This window comes from Ursus arctos, unplaced genomic scaffold (genome assembly GCF_023065955.2).
Source record: "Ursus arctos isolate Adak ecotype North America unplaced genomic scaffold, UrsArc2.0 scaffold_7, whole genome shotgun sequence".
In the NCBI taxonomy this organism is placed as follows: domain Eukaryota; kingdom Metazoa; phylum Chordata; class Mammalia; order Carnivora; family Ursidae; genus Ursus; species Ursus arctos.
The window spans coordinates 76118912-76143161 of NW_026623089.1; the positions used below are offsets into that span (position 1 = coordinate 76118912).

At 37.7% G+C, this 24250-nt stretch overlaps 1 protein-coding gene across 2 annotated transcripts in view; it reads right to left on the bottom strand.

The window, feature by feature from the left end:
* Positions 1–24250, bottom strand: part of PRKG1 (protein kinase cGMP-dependent 1) — a 1185830-nt gene that overhangs the window by 188998 nt on the left and 972582 nt on the right. For both annotated transcript variants that reach the window (XM_026503976.4, XM_026503975.4), the window contains exon 7: positions 17412–17506. In XM_026503976.4, the coding sequence (XP_026359761.1) occupies positions 17412–17506 (95 nt within the window). The remainder of the gene's footprint in view (positions 1–17411; positions 17507–24250) is intronic.

Here is a 24250-nt window from a genome sequence, read left to right on the forward strand (position 1 = left end):
TTGCTGGGCTGGAATCCCAGCTGCTCTGCTTATTCCCAGTTTCACCTTGCACAGATTATTTCACCTCACTGAGCCTCAATTTTCTCACATGTGGAATGGGGCTAATGATTGTTGACAGAATTAATAAAATAATGCTCGGAAGAGTATTTAGGGCAAAGCCTCAGAGGGCAGGGAATCTGCCTGCTTTACCTTTAACTACATCGGTGTCCAAGAGTCAACAATACAGTTTTGCTAAGGGTAAATAGACAATCGAATTTAAGAGGGGGGTATTAAAAATGCATGCTGTCTCAATTTAAAATCTTGTAGCATAATGATTATAGTAACATACAGGTGTGCTAGCTTAAATGTTTAAGTTCATAGTTTCTCTTACATTTCCTCATATATATGGGATAGGACATCACCACCGGTTCCGGCGACTTTAACCAATACAAGAAACACCTTCAGTAAAATTCTTCCACTTCGGGAGTAAATTCTGTCTGTTCTCTGCCTTCCAGGCTGATGATTACAGCGTCTCACCTGACCAGACAAACACCTGAGTACCGATTCCCAAGGCCAAGATCCTCTTGGCTCATCCTTGTCTGCACACTTTGGGTAATTCATCACTGACTTGCTCAGGACTCCACGACCTAGAAGAACACTACTACTACTGTCTGTGGGTTTGTTGCGGCCATGGCCTCTAAATCCATTACCCTAACACAACCTGGTGTTGGTGACTGTGGGAAAGCACGCTGCAGACCTAGAAGATCCTTAACAGATGCTCTGAAAATGGGCGCACAGGGAGCCCTGAGCCTTCTAAGCACAGAAGGGCAGGGAACGGGCCGCAGGAGGGCTGGTAGCTGCCTCGCTGACACTTGATTCTATCAAGGATACCTTATAGATTGTTGAGTTTGAAAATGTTGTAAGAGTTTTATTGAGGTATAATTAACATCAAATAAACTGCATACGTTTCAAGTGCACAGTTTAAAACTTTTGACATTTACAGACTCTCATGATTCTATCACTGCGCTCAGGATCACGAGCATACCCATCATCCCTAAAGGTTCCTAGCAACCCTTGACCATCTCTGCCTCCTGCCAGCCCCCTCCCTAGGTAGGCCTACTCTGTTTTCTGTCACCAGGGATTAGCTGGCATTTTCTAGATTTTTATATAAATGGAACAATATAGTATGCACTCCTTTTTCTATCTGGCTTACTTTACTCATTATAATTATTTGAAGACTCCTCTATATTGTTGAGAAAATCAAAACTTCATTCTGTTTATTGCTGAATAGTACTTCATTGTACTATCCATTCAAATGCTGATACACACTTAGGTTATTTCAAGTTTGGGGCTGTTATATAGAAAGCAGTCATACATATTTGTGTAAAAGTCTTGGTCTTTCCATAAACTTTCATGTAAATATCTAGGAATGGAATGGACAAGTACATGGCAGGTAATACATTTACCTTTTTAAGAAATGACCAGACTGTTGTCTACAGTGGTCATACCATTTTACATTCCCACCAACAATACGTGGAAATTCCACTTGCTCCACATCCTCGTCAATGTTCGGTATGGTCCATCTTCTAAATATTGGGCATTCTAAGATGTGTATGGTAGTGTTTCATTGTGGTTTTAATTTGCATTTCCCTATGACAAACAGGATGAGCAAATTTTTACATGTGGTATTTAAGATCATTTTCTCTTCATTGCAGAAATGTCTGTTCAACTCACTTGCCATTTAATAATTGGGAGTTTTGTTTTCTTACTATGAGATTTGAGCGTTCTTTATACATTGTGAAATCAAGTCCTTTTTCAGATTATAATTTGCAAATATTTTCTCTTGGTCTGTGGGGAGAAAATATTTTCTTTTCTTACTCCTGTTTTTTCAAGAACAGAAATACTTCGCCTTAATGAAACCTAATTAACATTTTTTGTGGATGTTTTGGTATGATATATTAAACAAAACTGAGTAACTAAAGTTCACAAAACTTATCTACTATACTTTTTTCCTTGAAGACTTCATAGTTTTGGTAAAGAGGGCACGTATTGCATGGTGCACTGGGTGTTATACGCAACTAATGAATCATTGAACTTTACATCAGATACCAGGGACGTACTGTATGGTGACTAACATAATATAATAAAAAAACATTAAAATAAAATAAAAAAAGGTACATTTTAACTGATTTTCTGTATATGGTGCAAGGTATAGAGACTTTTTTTTTTTTTAACTTAATGGATACTCAATTGTTTCAACACCATTTGCAGAAAATGCTGACCTTTCTTGGCTGAATTGCCTTTGAACTGCCGTTGCAAACCAACTGTCCAGTGCTATGGACTCAGTTCTGTATCCCTATCCCAGCCCATATGTTGAAGCCCTAACCCCCAATATTAAGGTATTTGAAGATGGAAACTTTTGGGAGATATTTAGGTTTAGATGATGTCACAAAGGTGGAGGCTTTATCATGGGATCCGTGTCCTTATAAGAAGAGCCACCAGACAGCTTGCACTCTCTCTCTCCACAGGACACAAACCAAGGAAATGCCATGTGAGCACACAGCAAGAAGGCAGCCATCTGCAAGCCAGGAAACAAGTCCTCCCCAGAACCTAACCGAGTTGGCACCTGGATCGCCAATGTCCAGCCTCCAGAACTGCGAGAAAATAAATTTGTGTTGTTGAAGCTATCCACTCTGTGATATTTTGATATGGCGGCCCCCAGCAGGACAGCAATATATGTGTGGTCAATTTTGCAACTTGTTATTCTGTTCCATAGATCTGTTCGTCTATCTTGACATCAGTACCACACTGCCTTAGTTACTGAGGCTTTAAAATAAGTTTTGAAGGCTGGTAGGGTTGTTCCTCCAAATGTGTTCTTCTTTTCAAAGTTCTTTGCTATTTGAGGTCCTTCCAATTTCCACATGAATTTTAAAATTAGCTTGTCAATTTATACAAAACACCCTGCTGGGATTTTGACTGGGATTGCACTGGATGTATAGTTCGATCTGGGAGGACAATACCAAGTCTCATGAAGACAGCATATCTCAACATTTCTCTTGGAAAGGCATCGTAGTTTTCAGTGTACAGGTCTTACACATCTTCTATCACATTTATCTCTAAGTACTTCATATTTGTGATGTGATTGTAAATGATATTTTTTTCAATTTCTTAATGTCTGTTGCTTATTTAAACCATGAATACCTGTAATATTACTTACTGACATATCTGAACATGACCCTGGGAAGAGGTGGTAGACTTGAAGCCATTCATTCATTCATTCTTTAAGCAGCCTCCATGTGAAGTCCAACATGGGGCTTGAACTCACGACCCTGAGATCAAGACTCAAGCTGAGATCAAGAGTTGGATGCTCAACAAACTGAGCCACCCAGGTGCTCCAACTTGAAGCCCTTTAAATACTATTTGAAATATTCTGATATTGTACTTGCCCTAATGCTGGGAATATGGGGTAAGACAATGACCATATACCATACTTTGTTCCGAAATACTCCCACTCATATTTCACTCTATGAATGAGGCATGAGAACAATGTGAGGCCAAACATAGCTAAAAATGCTCATTTCATATGGGCACAGTCTTAATCAGAATACACGAGTAAATGTTACATTCGAAGGTAATTTTTGGCAAGAATGTTCAGAGTGTTTTAAAACACTTTTTGTCAGGCATCACAAGTGATTAGTATAATAATGATGAGTCTAACCAATTAAAATCTTTGTTGCCTATTCAAAGTATGATTTATAACAAGTCATTTTTCTTCTGCACTGTATGGAAGAAAAATTAAGAAGCAATCATTCAGACTTGGAAGGAATAAAAATGACAGCAACACAAAACACTAGCCAAGTTCATTAACAAGAAGATTAACTTCAAATGAAACATTTTTGTATCTGCTCTTGAAGAGATTTTCAAATTTACATTATATTTTCTTATCTTGTGGCACCTAAAGGAAATTATTTGTCTGAATGACATGCTGGAGAATAACGATGAGGGACTGAATTGTTTTGTAAGTAGCTCAATTTCCACCACTGAATGACCTTATATTTAAGGCAGTAGGGATAAAGAAACTGTTTTATGGAAAAATACTAAGACATCCTGATGCTTCCCCAACCAAGTAGAAAAATGTGATCCATTTTATATAAATAATAATTCATATACACATGCATAAAGACTTTCTCTAGAACAGAAATATTCTTTTATAAATTCTCTTGTATTTGAAGAATTTTTCTAAATAACTAATTTCCCAATTTACCTAAACCTAACGTATCTTGGGTTACTGATCAGTTACTGACAATTATACTAAGTTAAATCAACTACTAACAATATATCTGAATTTATAGTGTATAGAGATTATCAAATAAATTTAAAAAAACAACAAAAAAAACCCCTACTTTGTGTAACTAACTTTATATTTCAGGTGAAGCTGTTTTTCAGAGAAGTCCAGAGACTATGTGTTTAAATTCTGTTGATTAAATTATCTTCATAGTTGTCTGTAGAGGCTAGGCCAAAGTATTCCCACACTAACATCCATAATTTAGGATGTGTGTGTTGGATGGGGCTGTGCATATGCGTGTGTGGGGGGATGTGTGTGTGTGTATAATTAAATTCTGTATGCAATACAGTTTCTTCCAAACCAAGATGTGATTCCCATAAATCCCCTGATGGGCTCCTTGACATCAAAACCCAATGAGTTATTGTATCCCAGGGATGTTTACACCAAGATATAAGAGAATGTGTCTGTATCGTGAGTAATCAGTGACGTCAGAAGAACAGACAGCTTTTATATGCCTGTGCACTTGGGTTCTGTGCTGTGCTGGGCTGCCAGGTTCTAACATCCCAGTTGGGGCTTGTTGTAAGTTCAGTTATTCATCCATGCCAGGAGGACTGTAATCATCAAAGACCATTCAACGGCAAATGCCTAACACCAAACTTCATCATAGGGATGATGGTGCCATTGGAGATCTCAGTATGACAAGAGCACAGATCACGAGGGATGCATGTGAGGGATGAGACTGCAGGGGTAATGTACCAGACCTCTCAGCAGGGGGCACCGCAGGGAGCCCTTGGGAAGGAAAGGGACATGACCCCATTTGTTTTAGAGGCTACTGTGGGTTGAACTGTGTTCCCCCAAAAGCTATGTTGAAGTCCCCAGAACCTATGAATGTGGCCTTATTTGGAAATAAGGTCTTTGCAGGTATAATCAAGTTATGTGCCACACTGGATTAGGGTAGGCCCTAAATTCAATGACTCATATCTTTATAAAAAGAGAGAGATTTTGGGGGCGCCTGGGTGGCACAGCGGTTAAGCGTCTGCCTTCGGCTCAGGGCGTGATCCCAGCGTTATGGGATCGAGCCCCACATCAGGCTCTTCTGCTATGAGCCTGCTTCTTCCTCTCCCACTCCCCCTGCTTGTGTTCCCTCTCTCGCTGGCTGTCTCTATCTCTGTCAACTAAATAAATAAAATCTTAAAAAAAAAAAAGAGAGAGAGAGAGATTTTGAAACAAAGATACACAGAAAGGGGAAACAGCCATGTGCAGACAGAGCCAGAAATTGAAATGATGAAGCTTTAAGCCAAAGATGTCAAAGATTGCTGGCAACCACCAGAACCTAGGAAGGACGCATGGAATGGATTCTTCCCTAGGACTTTCAGAGAAAACACGGCCTTTGGACTTATTTTGGACTTTGAGCCTCCAGAATTATTAAAGAATAAAATCCCATTGTTTAAGACACTCAATTTGTGGTCATTTATTATGGCCACTGTAGAAACTAATACTGAGAAATTATCGTAACCATAATGAGCGGAGGAGATGCAAGGTGAGTAAGACCAGACACAGGGTGACCAGTTGGGATGAAGAACAGTAGTCCAGGTGACACCACATCATGGTGGCACTAATCAGAGGAGTGGCAGTGAAAACGACAGGACACTGGTAGTGTTGATCATTACTTAGAAGGTACAATCAACAGAATTAGTTGTCAGTGGTATGGAGATGCCAGGGGAGGAAGGAGTCAGGGATAGTGTCCAAATTTCTGGTTTGAAAAGCACTTATTACAATAGGTAGCCCTTGCAATAGATTTGCCTGGGAGGAGAGAGAAAGTGAATTTTGTCCAAGCACATCTGAGGTACCTGAGTGATATGTAGTGGGCATGCCCCATAGGAAACTGGGTCTGGAGCTCAGGAAAAAGTTTCAGGATGGAGATACAGATATGATAATGTTGCTATGACACTTTGGGCTTCTGCCATAGTATCACTTAGCACACTCTATTTTAAACACCTGTTTACCTTAAATCCTCAACAAGAAAGTAAGCCAAGACCAGAAAACAGAGGGAACAACTTCTTTTGATAAACATGGCTCTCCCCAAAAGGCCATCTTGTGGATGGAGTAGTGATACTAATAAAGCAATTTTGGCTCTTCTCAGTCAATTCTGCAAAAGAAGCTGGCCCTATGCACTGGCAGCTTTTTAGCTTTGGAACTTAGCTACAAATCCAGGACAAGAGGGAAAAATCCCACTAGATATTTTATTACATCTTTCATAGACTACCCAATGTAATTCTCCCAAGAATAATCTTTGCTTAAGAGATAATTAATTATAATCCTAAGGCACAAAAAGAAACAAACAACCCTAAAAGTCTCAGGTGATACAAACAGAAGGGTCCTGAGGTTGGAGAAATGAGCCGCAGCTGGACTGGAGCCCGTGGGGCTGGGTGGGGGAGGCTGGCTACAGTCCCATCAAGATAGCGAATGGGACTGAGCCCTTCCTAAGGCCAGAGTTCAAGAGTATTTTTACACATGAGACACAAGCTTTAGAAATAACTTTCTCTGGATGCATTTCAGACCTAAGACACATGCAGATTGAAAGTGAAGGAATGGAAAAGCATTTATCATGCAAATGGCAGTGAAAAGAAAGCCAGGATCGCTATACTTATACGGGACAAAATAGACTTTAAGACAAACGCTATAAAAAGAGACAAGGACACTACATAATCATTAAGGGAACAATCCAATAAGAAAATATGACAATTGTAAATATTTATGTACCCAACAGAGGAGCACCCAGATACATAAAGTGCCTACAAACAAACATAAAGGAACTAATCAACAGCAATACAGTAATGGTAGGAAACTTTAACATTCCACTTACGTTAACGGACAGATCATTGATACAGAAAATCAAGATAACAGTGGCTTTGAATGACACACTGAAACATGGATCTAACGGATATACACAGACCATTCCCTCCTAAAACAGTGCAATACACATGCTTTTCAAGCACACATGGGACTTTCTCCAGAACGGATCACATGGTAGGGCACGAATCAAGCCTCAACAAATTCAAACAGATTAAAGTCATACCACACATCTTTTCTGACCACAGTTTTATAAAACTAGAAATCAACCACAAGAAAATATCTGGAAAGAACACAAATATTTGAAGGCTAAATAACATGCTACTAAGCAATGAATGGATCAACCAAAAAAATCAAGAAGAAATAAAAAATTATATTCACAGAAATGAAAATGAAAATACAATAGTAGAAAATCTTTGGGAGGCAGCAAAAGCTGTTCTAAGAGGGAAACTTATATTAATACAGGCCTACCTCAAGAAGCAAGAAAGATCTCAAATAAAGAACCTAACCTTACACTTAAAGAAGCTGAAAAAAGAACAAACAAAACCTAAAACCAGTGGAAGGAAGGAAAATAATAACGATTAGGGCAGAAATAAATTAAACAGAAACTAAAAAACAAAACAAAACCCAAAATAACTGATCAATGAAACTAGGAGCTGATTCTTTGAAATGAACACAAAACTGATAAACCTCTAGCCAGACTCATAAAAAACAAAGAGAGAGAGAGAACTCAAATAAATAAAATCAGAACTGAAAGGGGAGAAATAACAATACAAAAGATTATAAGAGAATATTATGAAAAATTATATGTCAACAAATTGGACAACCTAGAAAAATGGATAAATTCCTAGAAATATGTAACCTACCAAAAGCAAATCAGGAAGAACTAGAAAATTTGAACAAACCAATTACTGGCAATGAAATTGAATCAGTAATAAACTCCTAACAAAAAGAAGTCCAGGACCAGATGGCTTCACAGGTGAATTCTACCAAACATTTAAAGAAGAGTTATTACCTGTTCCTTTCAAACTATTAAAAAAAAAATAGAACAGAAAAGAAAGTTTCCAAATTCATTTATGAGGCCAGCATTACCTTGATACCAAAACCAGATAAATACATCACAAAAAAGAGAAATACAGGCCACTATCTCTGATAAACATACATGCAAAAATCCTCAACAAAGTATTAGCAAATTGATTTCAACAATACTTAAAAAAAATCATTTACCATGATCAAGTGGGATTTATTCCTGGGATGCAAGGGTGTTCAATATTTGCAAATTAATCAACATGATATATCACATCAACAAGAATAAAAACCATATGATCATTTCAAGAGATGCAGAAAATGTCCATGACAAAGTACAATATCCATTGTCTTTTGCCAAAATACAGTATCTATAAAAACTCCCAACAAAGTCAGCTTAGAGGGAACATACCTCAACATAATAAAGATCATATATGAAAATTCCACAGCTAACATCAACTCAATGGTGAAAAACTGAGAGCTTTTCCCTTAAGATCAGGAACAAGATAAGGATGACCACTCTTGCCACCTTTATTCAACACAGTACAAGAAGTCCTAGCTACACCAATTGAACAAGAAATAACAGACATCTAAACTGGTAAGGAAGAAGTAAAGCTTTCACCATTTACAGATGACATGATACTCTATATAGAAAACTCTAAAAACTTTTCCAAATAACTACTAGAATTGACAAATGAATTTACTAAGGTTGCAGGATACAAAATCAATAGAGAGAAATCCATTGCATTTCTATATACTAATAATGAAGTAGCAGAAAGAGAAATTAAGAAAACAGTCCCATTTGCAATTGTTCCAAAGAGAATAAAATACCTAGGAATAAACTTAACCAAAGAGGTGAAAGACCTGTACCCTGGAAACTATAAAACACTGATGAAAGGTATTGAAGATGACACAAAGATGGAAAGATATTCTATGCTCATGGATTGGAAGAACAAATATTGTTAAAATGACCATACTACCCAAAACAATCTATAGATTTAATACAATCCCTATCAAAACACCATCATCATTTTCCACAGAACTAGAAAACATAATCCTAAAATATGTATGAAACCACAAAATACCCTGGATAGCCAAAGCAATGTTGAAAAGAAAAACAAAGCTAGGGGTAACATGATCTGATAAAGGGTTAGCTTCTGAAATATATAAGGAACTTATACAACTCAACACACAAAAATCAAATAATCCAATTATAAATGGGCTGAAGACATGAACAGACATTTTGCCAAAGAAGACATCCAGATGCCCAACAGATACATGAAAAGATGCTCAACATCACTCATCATCAGGGAAATGCAAATCAAAACTATAATGAGATATCACCTCACACCTGTCAGAATGGCTAAAATCAACAACACAAGAAACAACAAGTTTTGGCAAGAATATGGAGAAAAAGGAAGCTTCGTGCACTGTTTCTAGGAATGTAAACTGGTACAGCTATCGTGCAAAACAGTATGGAAGTCCTTCAAAAAATTAAAAATAGAATTATCACATGATCCAGTAATTCCACTACTGGGTATTTACCCCCAAAATTGAAAAACACTAATTCAAAAAGATACTATATATGTATATGTGCCTATATGATTATTGCAGCATTGCTTAAAATAGTGAAATATGAAAGTAACCCCAGTCTCCAATGATAGCTGAATGGATAAAGATGTGGTATGTATGTGTGTATGTGCGTGTGTGTGTGTGTGTGTGTGTGTGTGTGTATGTGTAATAATGGAATACTATTAAGCCATAAAAAAGAATGAAATCTTGTCATTTGCAACAATGTAGATGGATCTAAAGGGTAAAATGCTAAGCAAAATCAGTCAGAGAAAGAGAAATACCAACGAATTTTACTCATTTGTAGAATTTAAGAAGCGAAAAAAATGAACAAAGAAAAAAAGAGGCAAACCAAGAAACACTCTTAACTATAGAGAACAAACTAAGAATTACTAGAGGGGAAGTGGCAGGGGGGAGTGGGAGGGTGAGTGAAACAGGTGAGGGGGATTCAGAGCACACCTATCCTGATGAGCACTGAGTAATGCTGAATCACCATATTGTACACCTGCAGGTAACATAATGTATGTATGTTTACTGGAATTAAAATTAAATAAGGAAGGAAGGAGGGAGAAAAGAAAAAAAGAAAGGAGAAAAGAAAAGATCTCTCTCCCTCTCTTTCTCTCTCTCTGTTGGTCCAGCTAAGTGTTCAGGAGTTTTTCCCTGAAAGAAACAGAAACCCAAGCCTTACAACTTAGAGATCTGAGCTCTTTCTCTCTGAACTTCATGGTACAGGGACATCAAGTTGAAGCCCATCCTCGCAAAGGCAAATATGAAACACATGAAATAGCTACAAAGAGATGCTCCTGGCTCGAGGGCATCTGTCCGTCCACCAACTGCACTGAAAATGGGCATGCACTAAGAACAAACCAACAAACAAAAAACTCCACAAGCTATATAATAAACCACATAATAAGGAGGTAGAGTTCACAGGTAATAACAAATGTTAGCATTAAAGTAACAGAAAATTTCAAAAACTTTGTCATTTTAAAAATAATAAAAAGGTAAAGCAAAGAAAGGAAATAGAAATGGGTAATAATATAAAACAGACATGAAAACAGTAATGGCTAACATTATGTATTGATCTGTTAGTATTTGCTAGTTACCATACTAATAAACATACATACTATACACATCACTTGGCTTATTAATCACCAATTGTATGTAGCCAGGTACAATTATTCCCATTTACAAACCATGAATCTGAAGCACAGAGAGGTGAAGGAAAACAAGGTAACACCTTCTAGACGGTGGGACTGGGATTCGAACCCAGGAGGTCTCCACTAATCACTGCGGTGTGCCAAACAGAAATGCTCGAAGTCGTATTTAGAAAGGAATCACTGGCAACAACTCAGTGGGTGGGCTGAATTTAAGACTTGATGCAGGTGAAAGGAGAGAACTGCCCAGATTCCATCACAAACGCAGCCCAGAATGATACGAACAAGAACACATAGACATGAGAAAAGAAGGAAGGCTGGCAGGATGAGGAGCTGAAGCCTGGAGTATCAGGAACTGCCAAATGAGAGATTAGAGAAAGTGAGTTGAAAGGCAACATGTAGGGGTAATGCTTAGAATTTTCTAGAATTGAGGAAAACTATATTCTCAGAAGGAAAGAACATACAGAGGGATAGGAAGGAAAAATAAAACATATCTGTGCCTAGACAGACCCTAGTAGGAAAGATGCTGAGCATCAAAGACAAAGGGACAGGTGCCAAAGAGAAAGACACAGGACCTTTAAAGGCACTGTGATTTGACTCACTGCAGACTATGAATGTGAGAAGACAATGGAGTCGTATTTAAAATGTTGAGGAAAAATAAATTTTAACCTAGATCTCCATGCACAGGCAAATGCACACAGAGGCAATGGCAGAAAATATAAACAGATCATCTATGAACAACTGTGGAAGAATAAACCCAAAAGGAATGAGATGGGTATAAGAAGAAATTACAGGCAATGCAATAGGTAAATGAGTTGGAAACCTACATTGGTAGTGTCTGAAAAAAGACAGTCATAATAATGATTAATTCCAGGCAATTTACCAACCAGGTGGAATCAGAGACTAGAAAAACAGAGGGAAGGTGGTAGGAGTGATTTAAACACACAAAGATCCTTGTGTTATTTAAGGGAAGGACAGAGCTTCTAGTTAACATTACATGTTTGCTGTACCTATTACAATCCTAAGGATTAATCATTAAAAGAATAGAAAAAGGTTAAAGTTCTAAGAGATGGCACAAATGCAATTCACGTGACAGAAGGAAAAGAAAGAGAAAGGACATATTGACCCAATATGAAACAGAGATTTTAAAGACAAAACCAGCTTATGTGCAAAATTTTAAAGACAAAACCAGCTTATGCGCATTTAGGAATACAATATATACATAATAAATTATAGACACATGGGCAGGGAGGGTGCACATGGCCAACCTCAGGAGATGATAGTGGGAAGGAGGGAAAGAATGGAGAGGAAACCAAAGAAGCTTGAATTGTGTCTGTAATGTTTTATTCTCAAATAAAGACATGAATTATCAGATTCAAATATGACAAAGTATTAAAATGTCATACCCAGTATTATATCCTTTTAGGTACTATCATTTTATTAATTACAAAAAGGGGGGGGGGGAGAAGCAGTTTCAGAAATGTTAATTCATCTTCCCAAGATCATGGTCCTTGAGGAAATAGAGCTTTGGCTTATTTTTTTTTTTCCATCACAGGGACAGAGCCTGGCAAGTGGCATAGGTGTTGGAAGATAGGCAAGAACTAGGATAGTTCCTGGAACGAAGGACCTTATATTAAATGCCACCATTTAACAGGGTGGCACAGGGCTGCATTTGGCATCCGGGGCTCTGTTCCAGCTGTAAAGAGGCCAAATCCCAAGAGAAGCAGAGGCTGTGACCTAAGGAAAGTTAGAGATCATCGAGTTCAACTGTCTAGGTTTCCAAATTCAGAACCAGACACCCAGAGAGGTACTGGCTTGTTCCAAGTGATATCGTGAGTGGCTGACTCCACATCTAATGCTATGTCAGTTATACCAAGTGCTCTAAAGGTTGGTCATGAAGTAGCAGAACATTCTTGGGAATGATGCTGGTGATGATGCCAATGCTATTGATAACAATAGTGAAAACAAGATGGCGGTGGTGCTGACGATAGCAGCTTTTTTTGAGCATAATTTAAATTCTAGACACTCACTCAAATGTTTTATAACAATCCTCTTGATTATTCCTCTCGACAACCAAAAAAAGGGAAAAGAAAGTTAGGTACGATCATCACTGCCATTTCTGGTTAAAGGAAAACCTTCCATGGTCTTGTAATTTGCAACTGACAAAGTGGATCCCAGGCCAGGCAGGCAGACTCCTGGGCTGGAACCCTTCACCACAGGCTACGCTGGAGACTCAAATGTCAGGGGAAGGGGACAGGGCCAAGTGGGAGCTCAGCCCCATCTTGGTCAGGTTCCGCTTACTCTTAGGTTTTCCCCTATTACTCCAGATGCACGGCGTGGGTGTGGCTTAGAATATGACACCATCTGATGCCTATGTGGATTCTGTGTGGTTTCAAGTCAGGTGGAGAGAGCTCAAAGCCACAGTAAGCGTGTGATAGATAGACTCATGAGTTACCAGACCACACCTGCAATAATTTCTCTTAAAGACAATTTTAATTTTCCTGTACGTAAGGGAAGAGTCCTTCCGTAAACAGTACAGCATTTTGTCCTCTATCTGGTGTGGTAAAACCATTACCACAGCAAAACAAACAAACAAATAAACAAACAAACAAAAAAAACCCTACAAAACAGTGCTTAAGCCAAGGAATACAAATAACCTGCCTCACATCAACCAAACGAAGTGAAAACAATCCATGACCTCAGTTTCTCTGTTAAGGAGATGCTATTGGTTAATGGATGGTAATCATATAGATGGTAAGACGGCTAGATCTAGGACTCTACTGTCTGCACAGAACAAGGAACTGGAGCTTGTCCCTTCTAGAGGCAGACCTCTAGAGTGGGATTCTGAAGTCAGAGTACTGAGCTCACATTTCAGCCCCATCATTCAACCATCTACCATGTGCTGCACTCATACTAGTATTAAGCACTCTGAAATTTTACAAGAATGGTCAAGGATACATGTCCAAATTAACCAGTTTATCAATATTTTCATGGTCCACTGAATATCCTCAGGAAAATAAAGCAACAGTTCCCAGTACATGTAAATTTTACATGTGACAGAACAACAACCTGAAATGTTGTGTTATGTACAGAAATTCCGACTATGTAATTTGTCTTCCAAGAATAAAAATCATGTGATTTGCAAAGAAGCATAGATATTACCCAAAAGGATACACACAGTGCCCAGAGGACTTTCTATCTCTTTCTTTCTTTCTAACATCTATTTTTAAGGTTTTTAGAGGGAAACAAGTGAAACAAATCAATCTGATTTGTGAAAAGTTAGGATTTCTTGTGTCAAACATTGAAATTCAAAGAAAAGATTAAAAAAGAAGAAGAACATAGATAGTCCAAGTGAAAAACAGCTTACACACACAGAACATCAAAACATTAAAAAAAAAAAATCAAAGCAAGGTAATAATCAAGAAGGGTTAACCTAATAGGCTTCCTTCATTTGATTCTGATACAGGGTTTTAAGAAGACATACCTGATAGATAGAAATCACAAAATGGCCGCTCACAGCTCAAATCATTTGCAGAAATGTTTGTTGGTTTTTGTTTGTTTGTTTGTTTGTTTTTTGGGGGTTTTTTTGCTTGCAGAGCTCTTTTCAAAAATCGAGTTACAAAATCACACCTTATATTTTTTTTCAAAACCTAAGTTTTTTGTACTAAAAAATTAAAAAAAAAAAAAAAAAGCCTAGCAATGAGCTGGAGCTCGGGAATTGCTGTCCTCTTCATGTAAGGGTTTCTAGTTTTCCCCCTTACCTTACTCGTTTACATTACCAGCCTGCCCCCTGTAGACAAGCGAGCTCATAATCCCTCACCTACTGCCCAACAGATCCAAGTGGAGAAAGTGATCAATGGCAAAAAGAAATGCCTGATTGGGCTTCATTAGAGAGGTTGATTTGTTTGTTCATTCGTTCATTCATTCGTTCGTTCATTCGTTCACTCATTCGTTCTTCATTCATTCAATGAATACATGAGTATCTGAAAAGTGCCAGATACTGAGCTCATGTAAGAATATAAATATTTGGACGTCTCATCAAGGTGACATGCAGCCATGGATCTCGATGTGTATCAAAATGCGTATAATAGAGAGAGTTGAGGACAAAACAGTGATGGATTTTAGGAAATCGAATGAGAAATTCTAAGTTCTAACTTTTGCAAGGGACCCAAAGGAACGGGAATTTGAAAAAAGAAAGGGTGGGGGCACGTGGGTGGTTCAGTCGGTTAAGCACCCGCCTTCGGCTCTGGTTGTGATCCCTGAGTGCTGGGATCAAGCCCCATGATGGGCTCCCTGCTCAGTGGGGCATCTGTTTCTGCTTCTGCCCCCTCCCCCCTGCTCCTATGCACTGTCTCTCTCAAATAAATAAAGAAGGAAGGTAGGGAGGAAGGATGGATTTAAGGAAGGAAGGGAGGGGTGGTCAGCAGTGTAAAAATGTGGCTGAGAAGGGAAGTCCAAAGACAGAAAAGGAAGAGCATTCTCTGATTAAGTAGCAAACTCCTAGTGACATTTAAGAGGGCACTTAGAGTAGGCTGATAAAGCTGGGCTGAGCAGTGAGGATATAAGAACAAAGGGCATAAGAGAGAAAGGCATTGCTGAGGGAAGGATGGGGTCAAGGAGAAGGTGGGGGAATGGGAAGGGGGGGTGGAGTGGGGAGCCGGTCAGAGCAGAGGGCTGAATACATACAAGAGAGACAGTTCATGGGAAGAGCCATATGCCAGAATGAATTCAGTCTAGCTGGAATACCACTGCATTCTGATACCAGAGAAAATCTGGTAACTTTTCCATGAACCATACCCTCACAGTCACTTCTTAAGACACATCCTAGGAGCGGGTTTACTTTCACCCTATAAGGTTTCTTTAATAGGCACCCAAATTCAGTGACAATAAGCTACAAAAGAAAACCTGTCCATTTTCAATTATGTTTTATTTTCTGGTGTTCCACTTGTGATTTCAATCAGAAATGATTGAAAATATTTCTGTTTCTTTGGCTTTGTTGGAAATGGCATTTTTCACACAGGCAGTTAATCTTGGACCAATGGAATCAGGAGGCATTATTCTTTAGAATCCTCTATGTATAATCAAGGGAAAGAAATATTCAAGTACAAATGATAGGTCTGCGCACTTTATACTAAAAAGATAATGTTTATTGCATTCTTTTGTGAATGTACAGTGAACATGGTATTTCTTCCAATGTTGCCGCTAGGAAAAAATCTAATGGCAAGCACGTGCTCCTCAGATAAGGATCAAATGAACTAAGCAGAAGAAAAGAAGAAAGTGAAATGCTTTTAGCTCTGAATGTTCATAAGGTAATGTGGCGTATGTAAGATGACTTATCGGGATCTTGGTTTTGTTTCTGTAGCTGCAAAACGGTAAGAAAGAAAAAAAAAAGCTGCTATCTGATTGTGGCTTAAAAATTAAAAAATTCCCTAAATGATTTCTTCATAGAAATTTCAAATAAAATGCTTATAGTGTAATTTTTAAATGAAAGGATAATGGACGCAAAACTGATTTCCAAATATTTTAGGAATGAATTATATCCTATTATTGTTCCTCTCCAGCAGACACTCCAGCACCTGGGATTTGATACAAATATAAATGTGTATTGGCTCTTTCTTTCTTTCTTTCTTTCTTTCTTTCTTTCTTTCTTTCTTTCTTTCTTTCTTTCTTTTTTTTTAGAGATTTATTTATTTCCTTATTTGAGAGGGAACCCAAAAGTGTTGGGGGGGGCAGGGCGTGAGCAGGGAGGGGAGAGGAAGAGAGAATCTCACACAGACTGTATTGGCTATTTCTGATTCAAGTATATGTATATACACAGGGCACTGAATTTTGAAAAGTCTCGTCTATCTCTACAGCGATAATTGAGATGTGTTGCTTACTGGAAAACAACAAGAGAATACTGAAACAGAGCTGTCGTATTTGTCATGTGTTCTGCAACAGATGTAGTTCAAAGTCAACTGGGTTCCTCTTCCATAATATGTGGGAAGAAATCCCAATGTTTGCTTCTTGAGGTCTGTCTTTACAAGTAGAATTCAGGGACCTTTTACAGTATGTGTCTCTGGGTCCAGCCTTTGGAGCCCATCCACGGGGAATCTTCACGTGCGTGATCTCCACCTCTACCACCACCAGATGTGAAGCCCAGCAAGGCTCCATCACCTGCTGCTGTGTTCAGTCAGTTCAGGGATTTCCAAATTGTCAACCAATCATCTTCCTAAGAGTCAGAGCAAAACTGCGGCACAAAGTAGGCTTAGCAGAGACCTTCCCCTTTTTTAGCGTCTTTATAGAGATTGTAGATAAGGAGCACAAAGCCGAGAAACTTCCCCATTAATACAAAAATGATATTACAAAAGTTCATCAATTAATCCTAAAGCCTATATAAATGTATTATAAGTCCACCTGGAAAGAAATAAAAATGGTCATCAAGGGTCTGTGTCCGATATTAGGATCGACAGTAAATAAAGAGCCTGTTTTGCTTGGAGCTCAGCATGTGAGACAGGAATTTATGCAGCACTCAAACAAACGTGTGTAACATGTCATCTACTCACCCCTGCAAGGCTTTCTCTCCAAACCAGTCTCCTTTCCCTAAAGTTCGAAGAAAGACTGGGTCTTCGCTGGGTGAGTCTTCCCGAGTGACATTTACCTACAAAGAGAAACAATGGAAGTCTATATCCACTGCACACACTGACTGATCAAATCAACACTAATTGGTAATGTTAATTCCACTTTTTGTTTCTTCTTTTAAACTTACTGTCATGAAGCCCATGAGGACGTGATCACTGAAAGGACCAAAGAAGAATATCACAAATTTCCATGAAAACCACAAGAAATGCCCTCCAAATATTGTTATGCTGTTTCAAGCTGTTTTCAAGTAGTAATAAGTTACTCAGAAATTTGAATTTCACTTACTCCTCCTTCCGACCTCCTATGAGGCAAGCACTATAATGGATTAAGGGAGCATTCCCCCAATCATTTTTAATGGGTTTATATGTTTGAATTTTTAAAATATATGAATTGCCTAATACAGTATGTATCCTTCTGCAACTTACACTTTTTCTCTCAATATCATTTTATTACTTATCCATGTTCTTACATAGAAACCTAGTTCATCTACTTGAATGCTTCTGTGTCTTCCATTCTATATGTTTATCCATCCAATTCCTTATAGATGGATGTTTAAATTGTTTCCATTCTTTTCTGCAGTGAACATCTTTCTATGCACCTCGCATGCATGTCCCCATTCCTCTGAGACAATGCCTGTCTATTTTCCTAAGAATCCAGCCTCCATTCAAAGGCCAGTCACATGTTCATGAAGCCTTCTTACAGGTCTCTAACCCACGACAGTCCTTAAGGTCCACATACTTCATTCAGAAGGATTTCATTTTTTTAAAGATCTATGAATTGCATGGTTATCTTTTTCCTTTTTTACCATAAGAGTGTGCTCTTCAAAGACATGGGTTTATCTCTGACATTCTCTACAATTTATAATAAGCACCTAATAAAGAGCTGTAAGTTGTTGGAACAGAAAGGATTTATTACCTAAACAAGATATCTGGGCCCATACAGGCCTTTTGACTTGGGTGACAGTCCACGGAAGGAAAGTAATAATATTTCTGTTGCATGAATAAAGACATAATGCAGTAAGTTGTACCTTTGTGTTAATTCATTTCCCTTCAAGTTCTACTAATATTCATAATACTGGCTATGTTTCTTCTAGAATGGTTAAACAGTTAAAACTCACCTGGCTGGAAAATGTAATGAAGTAGAAAAAAACTAATTTCTTAAGACAATGCTAGACACTTAAGCACATTTAAAAATACTGTGCTTCAGGTTTCTAAGTTTAGAGAATGGATGACAAAGACCAGAATTTTTATAAGTATTAAGAATGTACATGCAAGGTGGAGGGAATTCAATTATTATTCTCCAATGATATATTTGATTACTTTTCCACACTGTGTTTCAAAACCAGGGGGATACAGTTTTTAACCCTCTTACGCCAAGCTATATCATAGAGATGCTCATTTGCATGCTGATGAGGCTTTCATAGATGTGGGTAGAAATACACTAGCCCATTGATTCTCAAACTTCAGGGTAAGGGGTCTTATTCAAAATTAAGGCTACTGAACTTCTTACTAGATACATTTCCTGAGGCAAGGGAAACAAAAGCAAAAATGAACTCTTGGGACTTCATCAAGATAAAGAGCTTCTGCACAGTGAAGGAAACAATCAACAAAACTAAAAGGCAGCCTATGGAATGGGAGAAGATGTTTGCAAATGACACATCCAATAAAGGGTTAGTATCCAAAATCTATAAAGAATGTATCAAACTCAATACCCCAAAAATGAATGATAGTGTTAAGTAATGAGCAGAGGACATGACTAGATATTTTTCCAAAGAAGACACATGAAAAGGTGCTCAACATCACTCATCATCAGGGAAATACAAATCAAACCCACGATGAGATACCACCTCACACCCATCAGAATGGCTAACATGAACACAAGAAACAACAGGTGTGGGCAAGGATGCAGAGAAAGGGGAACCCTCGTGTACTGTTGGTGGGAATGCAAACTGGTGCAGCCCCTCTGGAGAACAGTATGGAGGTTCTTCAAAAAGTTAAAAATAGAACCACCCTCCAATCCAGCAATTGCACTACTAGGTATTTACCCAAAAATACTAACACAGAGGGATAAAATGCACCTCAACATTTATAGCAGCTTTATCAACAATAGCCAACTTATGGAAAGAGCCCAAATGTCCACTAATTAACAAATGGATAAAGAAGATGTGGTATACATATACCACAGAATATGGCTCAGCCATCAAAATGAATGGAATCCTGCCATTTGCAATGATGTAGATGGAGCTAGAGTGTATTATGCTAAGCGACATCAGAGAAAGACAAATACCATATGATTTTACTCAAAGGTGGAATTTAAGAAAAAAACAGATGAACGAAGTGGGGAGAGAGAGAGGCAAACCATAAAAGAGACTCTTAACGATAGTGAACAAACTGAGGATTACTGGAGGGGAGGTGGATAGGTGATGGGTTAAATGGGTGGTGGGTATTAATGAGGGCACTTATTGGAATGAGCATGTAAGTAAGTGATGAATCACTAAATCCTACAAGTGAAACTAATACTACACTGCATGTTAACTAACCAGAATTTAAATAAAAACTTGGAAGAAAAAAATAAAGGCTAGCAGACTCCTATTCTTGAAGTTCTAATTTAGTGGGACTGGGAAATCTGTATTTGAAAAAGATTAATATTGGTGATTTAGATGCAAATGTTCTGTAGACCAAACTCTGACATACATCAATTCAGCGTTTTATTTCTAGGTCTCAGTTTTCTCATCTGTCCTATGAGGCAACCCAACAAGATTATTTGTCAGTCCTCACTACTGAAAAAAAAAAAAAAAAAAGTCACGAACTCAGGTATAATATACTACAAGATCATGAATTCAAAATTAGATATAAGGATACATTACATAATTACACATTTGCCGTCTGGTTGTAACAACAACAGCAAAAATGATCAGAAATTCCAAATGGTAGACAGATGCAAGGCGTGGGGAGATTTCGGTGGCTTCGGGAATATTCTTTACAAAGATGTTACTGAAATGCAGTAAAAGAGCCATAAGAAGTGGGCCACCTATCGAATAGACCACTTTCTGCTTACATGACAAGTGTGAAGGAAAGCCCATCTGCATAATCCATGTATGTGAAAAGATAAGCAGTTCAAAGAGCAAGAATAAAAGCTCTGTTTTAAGGTTGTAATTTCCACACTGTTTCTTTGTACATATAATGAATAATTCTAAATATGCACAGACACCCGGCATAGACATTTGCATCTTTAATTCTAAAAACATGTCCGGGTAGAGAAAGTTACATACACAGAGATAGCCTCTTGACCTATATTACTTTGGCCTCTATCACTTAGTCTTTTCCCTGAAACCACGAAGTACTTTATAATCCACAACGCTATGGGAAAGAACTGGCTATGGAGCCTAACCCCTGTTACCCTCATCACCTTGTCCAAAAAACAGGAGGGTTTTCTCAAAAGAGGGTGTGGGTATGTGTTCATGAATTAAATGAGAAAATCTATGAAAAGCATCCTCTTAATAATAAGTGCTCGGGGTGCCTGGGTGGCTTAGTCAGTTGAGCATCTGACTCTTGACTTTGGCTCAAGTCATGATCTCAGGGTCATGAGATCGAGCCCTAAGTCTGGCTCCCCACTCAGCAGGGAGTCAGCTTGATTCTCTCTCTCCCTTTCCTTCTGGCCCTCCCCTGGCTTGTGCACTCGTGCGCTCGCTCTCAAATACATAAATCTTTACAAAAAATAAGTGCTCAAAAAAGTTGGGTTACTTTTCTTATATTTCCCCCCTTTCTTCTACTTCTCTCACCTATTTCAGAAATTCATGCATTTGATTGTAAAAGAAATATCCCCTATCACTACTACTGCTCTCTCATTGTTGCTATAAAATGCTAGAGCATAAACTTCTTTTCCTTCTAGACAGATAAAAGAGAGTGTGTATTCTAATGTTCTTTTTACTTATCTATATGTTGACTTTTTCTCTATAAGACATATGTGTAGTCTTGTAATTTGAGTTTTTAGAAACTATTTAACTATATGTATAATTTAAAAAATTAACAATCAAAATAAAAATTAGATACTTTTAAAGGGACGTATAAAATTGATCTTTGATACCAAAGTGTCCAATAAACAAGATCAATGTGCACAGCCAACATGTTTAATCAGAAACAATTCATAAAGAAAGAAAATGTGTTAGTACAGATTAAGCGGGTTTTATAACAAAGCAATGTTTATAGTAAGAAAAGAAAGAGCGTGGAATTTACAGGTTTATGGGGAAGACCCGACTGGAGAATGAGGGTTAGTGAGGTAATTATTTTCCTACCTGGGTGACTATTAGGTTACAAACCCCAAGGAGTCCCTAAAACAAAGCAGTTCCCCTTTCAATGTTCTGCATATGTCACTCAAAAATTTGTCCTGTTATTTCCAAATCAAAATGCCTCCTGATGCAAATGAGGACACTTTGGAACTCTGTCTGGTAGTTTGGGATATGTACTAGGTAGGAATTTTTTTTCTGAACTTGAAGCTTGCCTCTATTCTTTGAGTCATGAGTTAAATTCAGTGTGGGCAAGATTTATGATTCCTAAGACTGATTTGACAATTGAACCCTTTTTTACAGGGGTAAATTAGTTTTTCTCTACCCTGTGTCCTAACCCACTCTCCCAACATGTCTGTCTTGAATCTTATGTTCGTGATCCCCTTTCTAATGTTGGCAATTTAATGCACGTGCCTACATGCACTCACATCTCATTCCATGCATAAGTACCATATATTTGCCTGTTTTTGAACTTTAAAAATATAAAGCATGCCACACATATTCTTCTGCAACTTGCTTCATTTGATCAGTATTGTATTTGCGATTTATCCAGTTCTTCCATGTTCATATACATAGCTGTAGTTCATTTCCTCTCTTTTCATATTATCCTATTATATTAATATATTTTATATGTGTTTATAGATTTTACATACTATATTTCATTAATTCTTCTAGAGATGTCACTGTGTTTCAGGTTTACATATATAACTACTGTTCTATCTCTTCATTTCTGGATATATTTTTCTTGACTTAGTGCAATGGTTGGGGCACCTAGTTCCACACTAAACAGAAATGGTGATAATGTGCATCTTTTTCTTGATCTTGATCTAAAAGGAAGGGCTTCTTATGTTTTACTCTTACGTATCCATATACAAATAAAACTTCCATAATTTTCATATTCAACAACACCAAATATCATGTTAAGCCAATTTGTTTAACCAACATGCTTAAATACTTGTTAATTCTAAGGAAAGCCATGTGGTTTTAAATGGCATTTAATGGACAAGAACTTTTTTAAAAATATATTTTATTTATTTATTTGAGAAAGAGAGAGAGAACACAGAGGCTATGGCTGGTTTAAAAAAAAAATTGTTGAGTGTGTCAGAGGAGTCTAACATAGTCTTACCACTTTTCTCCCAGAATCCCCATGGTGCTCTGAAACATCGCCAAGGGAATGGGTTCCTGTGGTGCATTTCCTCAGGATTTCCATTTACACATATTACAAAACTCATTAAGCAGCACCGCTAATACACCTGTTTGCAACTGAAACCGGTCAAAACAGCAGCTTCTCTGAGGTACTGCTTGAAATTTACAGTAATGGGGTAATCACAGAAGTCTGTCAGAAATTCATCTTAAACGGATAAATGCATCATTCCATGATAGCAAAGGATTAGCAGTGTAATAAAGAAAAAATAAATCCAGATAGTCGGGACAAAAAAATCCCCCTGTGACCTACTGAATCATTTTATATTCATGAGGATTTTCGATTTCCCCTGATTCTTTAGTAAATGTTAAGAAATAAAACAGCAAATCCAACACTGTATACATAAACCACAAAATGTTAAGGTTCCTTAGCCTCTAACATTGGAAAATTTAAAATACAGTTTTAAGTGTAACTGTGGTCAGTCATGTCATTTCTTGATGGCTGTAAGATGCTGGTGCCTGATATTTCTGTCTCAGGTTTTCTGCTGTCAGTCAGAAGAACAGGTATAAGACAAACACAAATAATGCTGTCTTCACTTTAGTGTGACAGGTCATTGGTCAGTCCCGAGAGGATTTTCGAAAATGTGATCCCACAAGATTTATAATCTTTCACCTATCCTGTCCACTGCGGCTCTGTACATCTCTCTTTCCTATTTTAGTATGAGCCATAAAGTCCCAGAGTCAGTCATATTTGTTAAATTAGAAGAAAAAAACTCACATTTTAAAAAACTCTTCAACATTTTTATTATTTACTTTTTAAGTTATCTCTATGCCCAACATGGGGCTTGAACTCAGGACGCTGAGATCAAGAGTCACGTGTTCTACAGACGGAGCCAGCCAGGTGCCCCTAAACTTACATTTCAAAGTAACAATTATAAAAATGAAAACTGCTATACAAATCCCCTTCCACTGGCATTTCCTTTCCTATCACTTACCATACTTAGTACATCCAAATTCCTCTTAAGCATCCCTTAGGATGAAGCAAAGTAAGTTCTAATCATTAGTCACGCAGTAAAGACACTTAAACACAAAAATGATTATGACTTCACTGTTGAAAGAAATGAAAGGTATTTTTTAGGGTATTAGAGCATTCATCGTCACGAATCCCCATTTTCTAATTCACTTAATTATTTCATTTTTAAATAAAAGTTAAAAGATTTATAATACTGATAACTTAAAATCATATAAAGGGATAAATTTTGATTTTTCATTCCTATCCCTGGTCCACCCCTTATTTGTCCCTCTCCCTGTAATTTACTGCTTCTAATAGTTTCT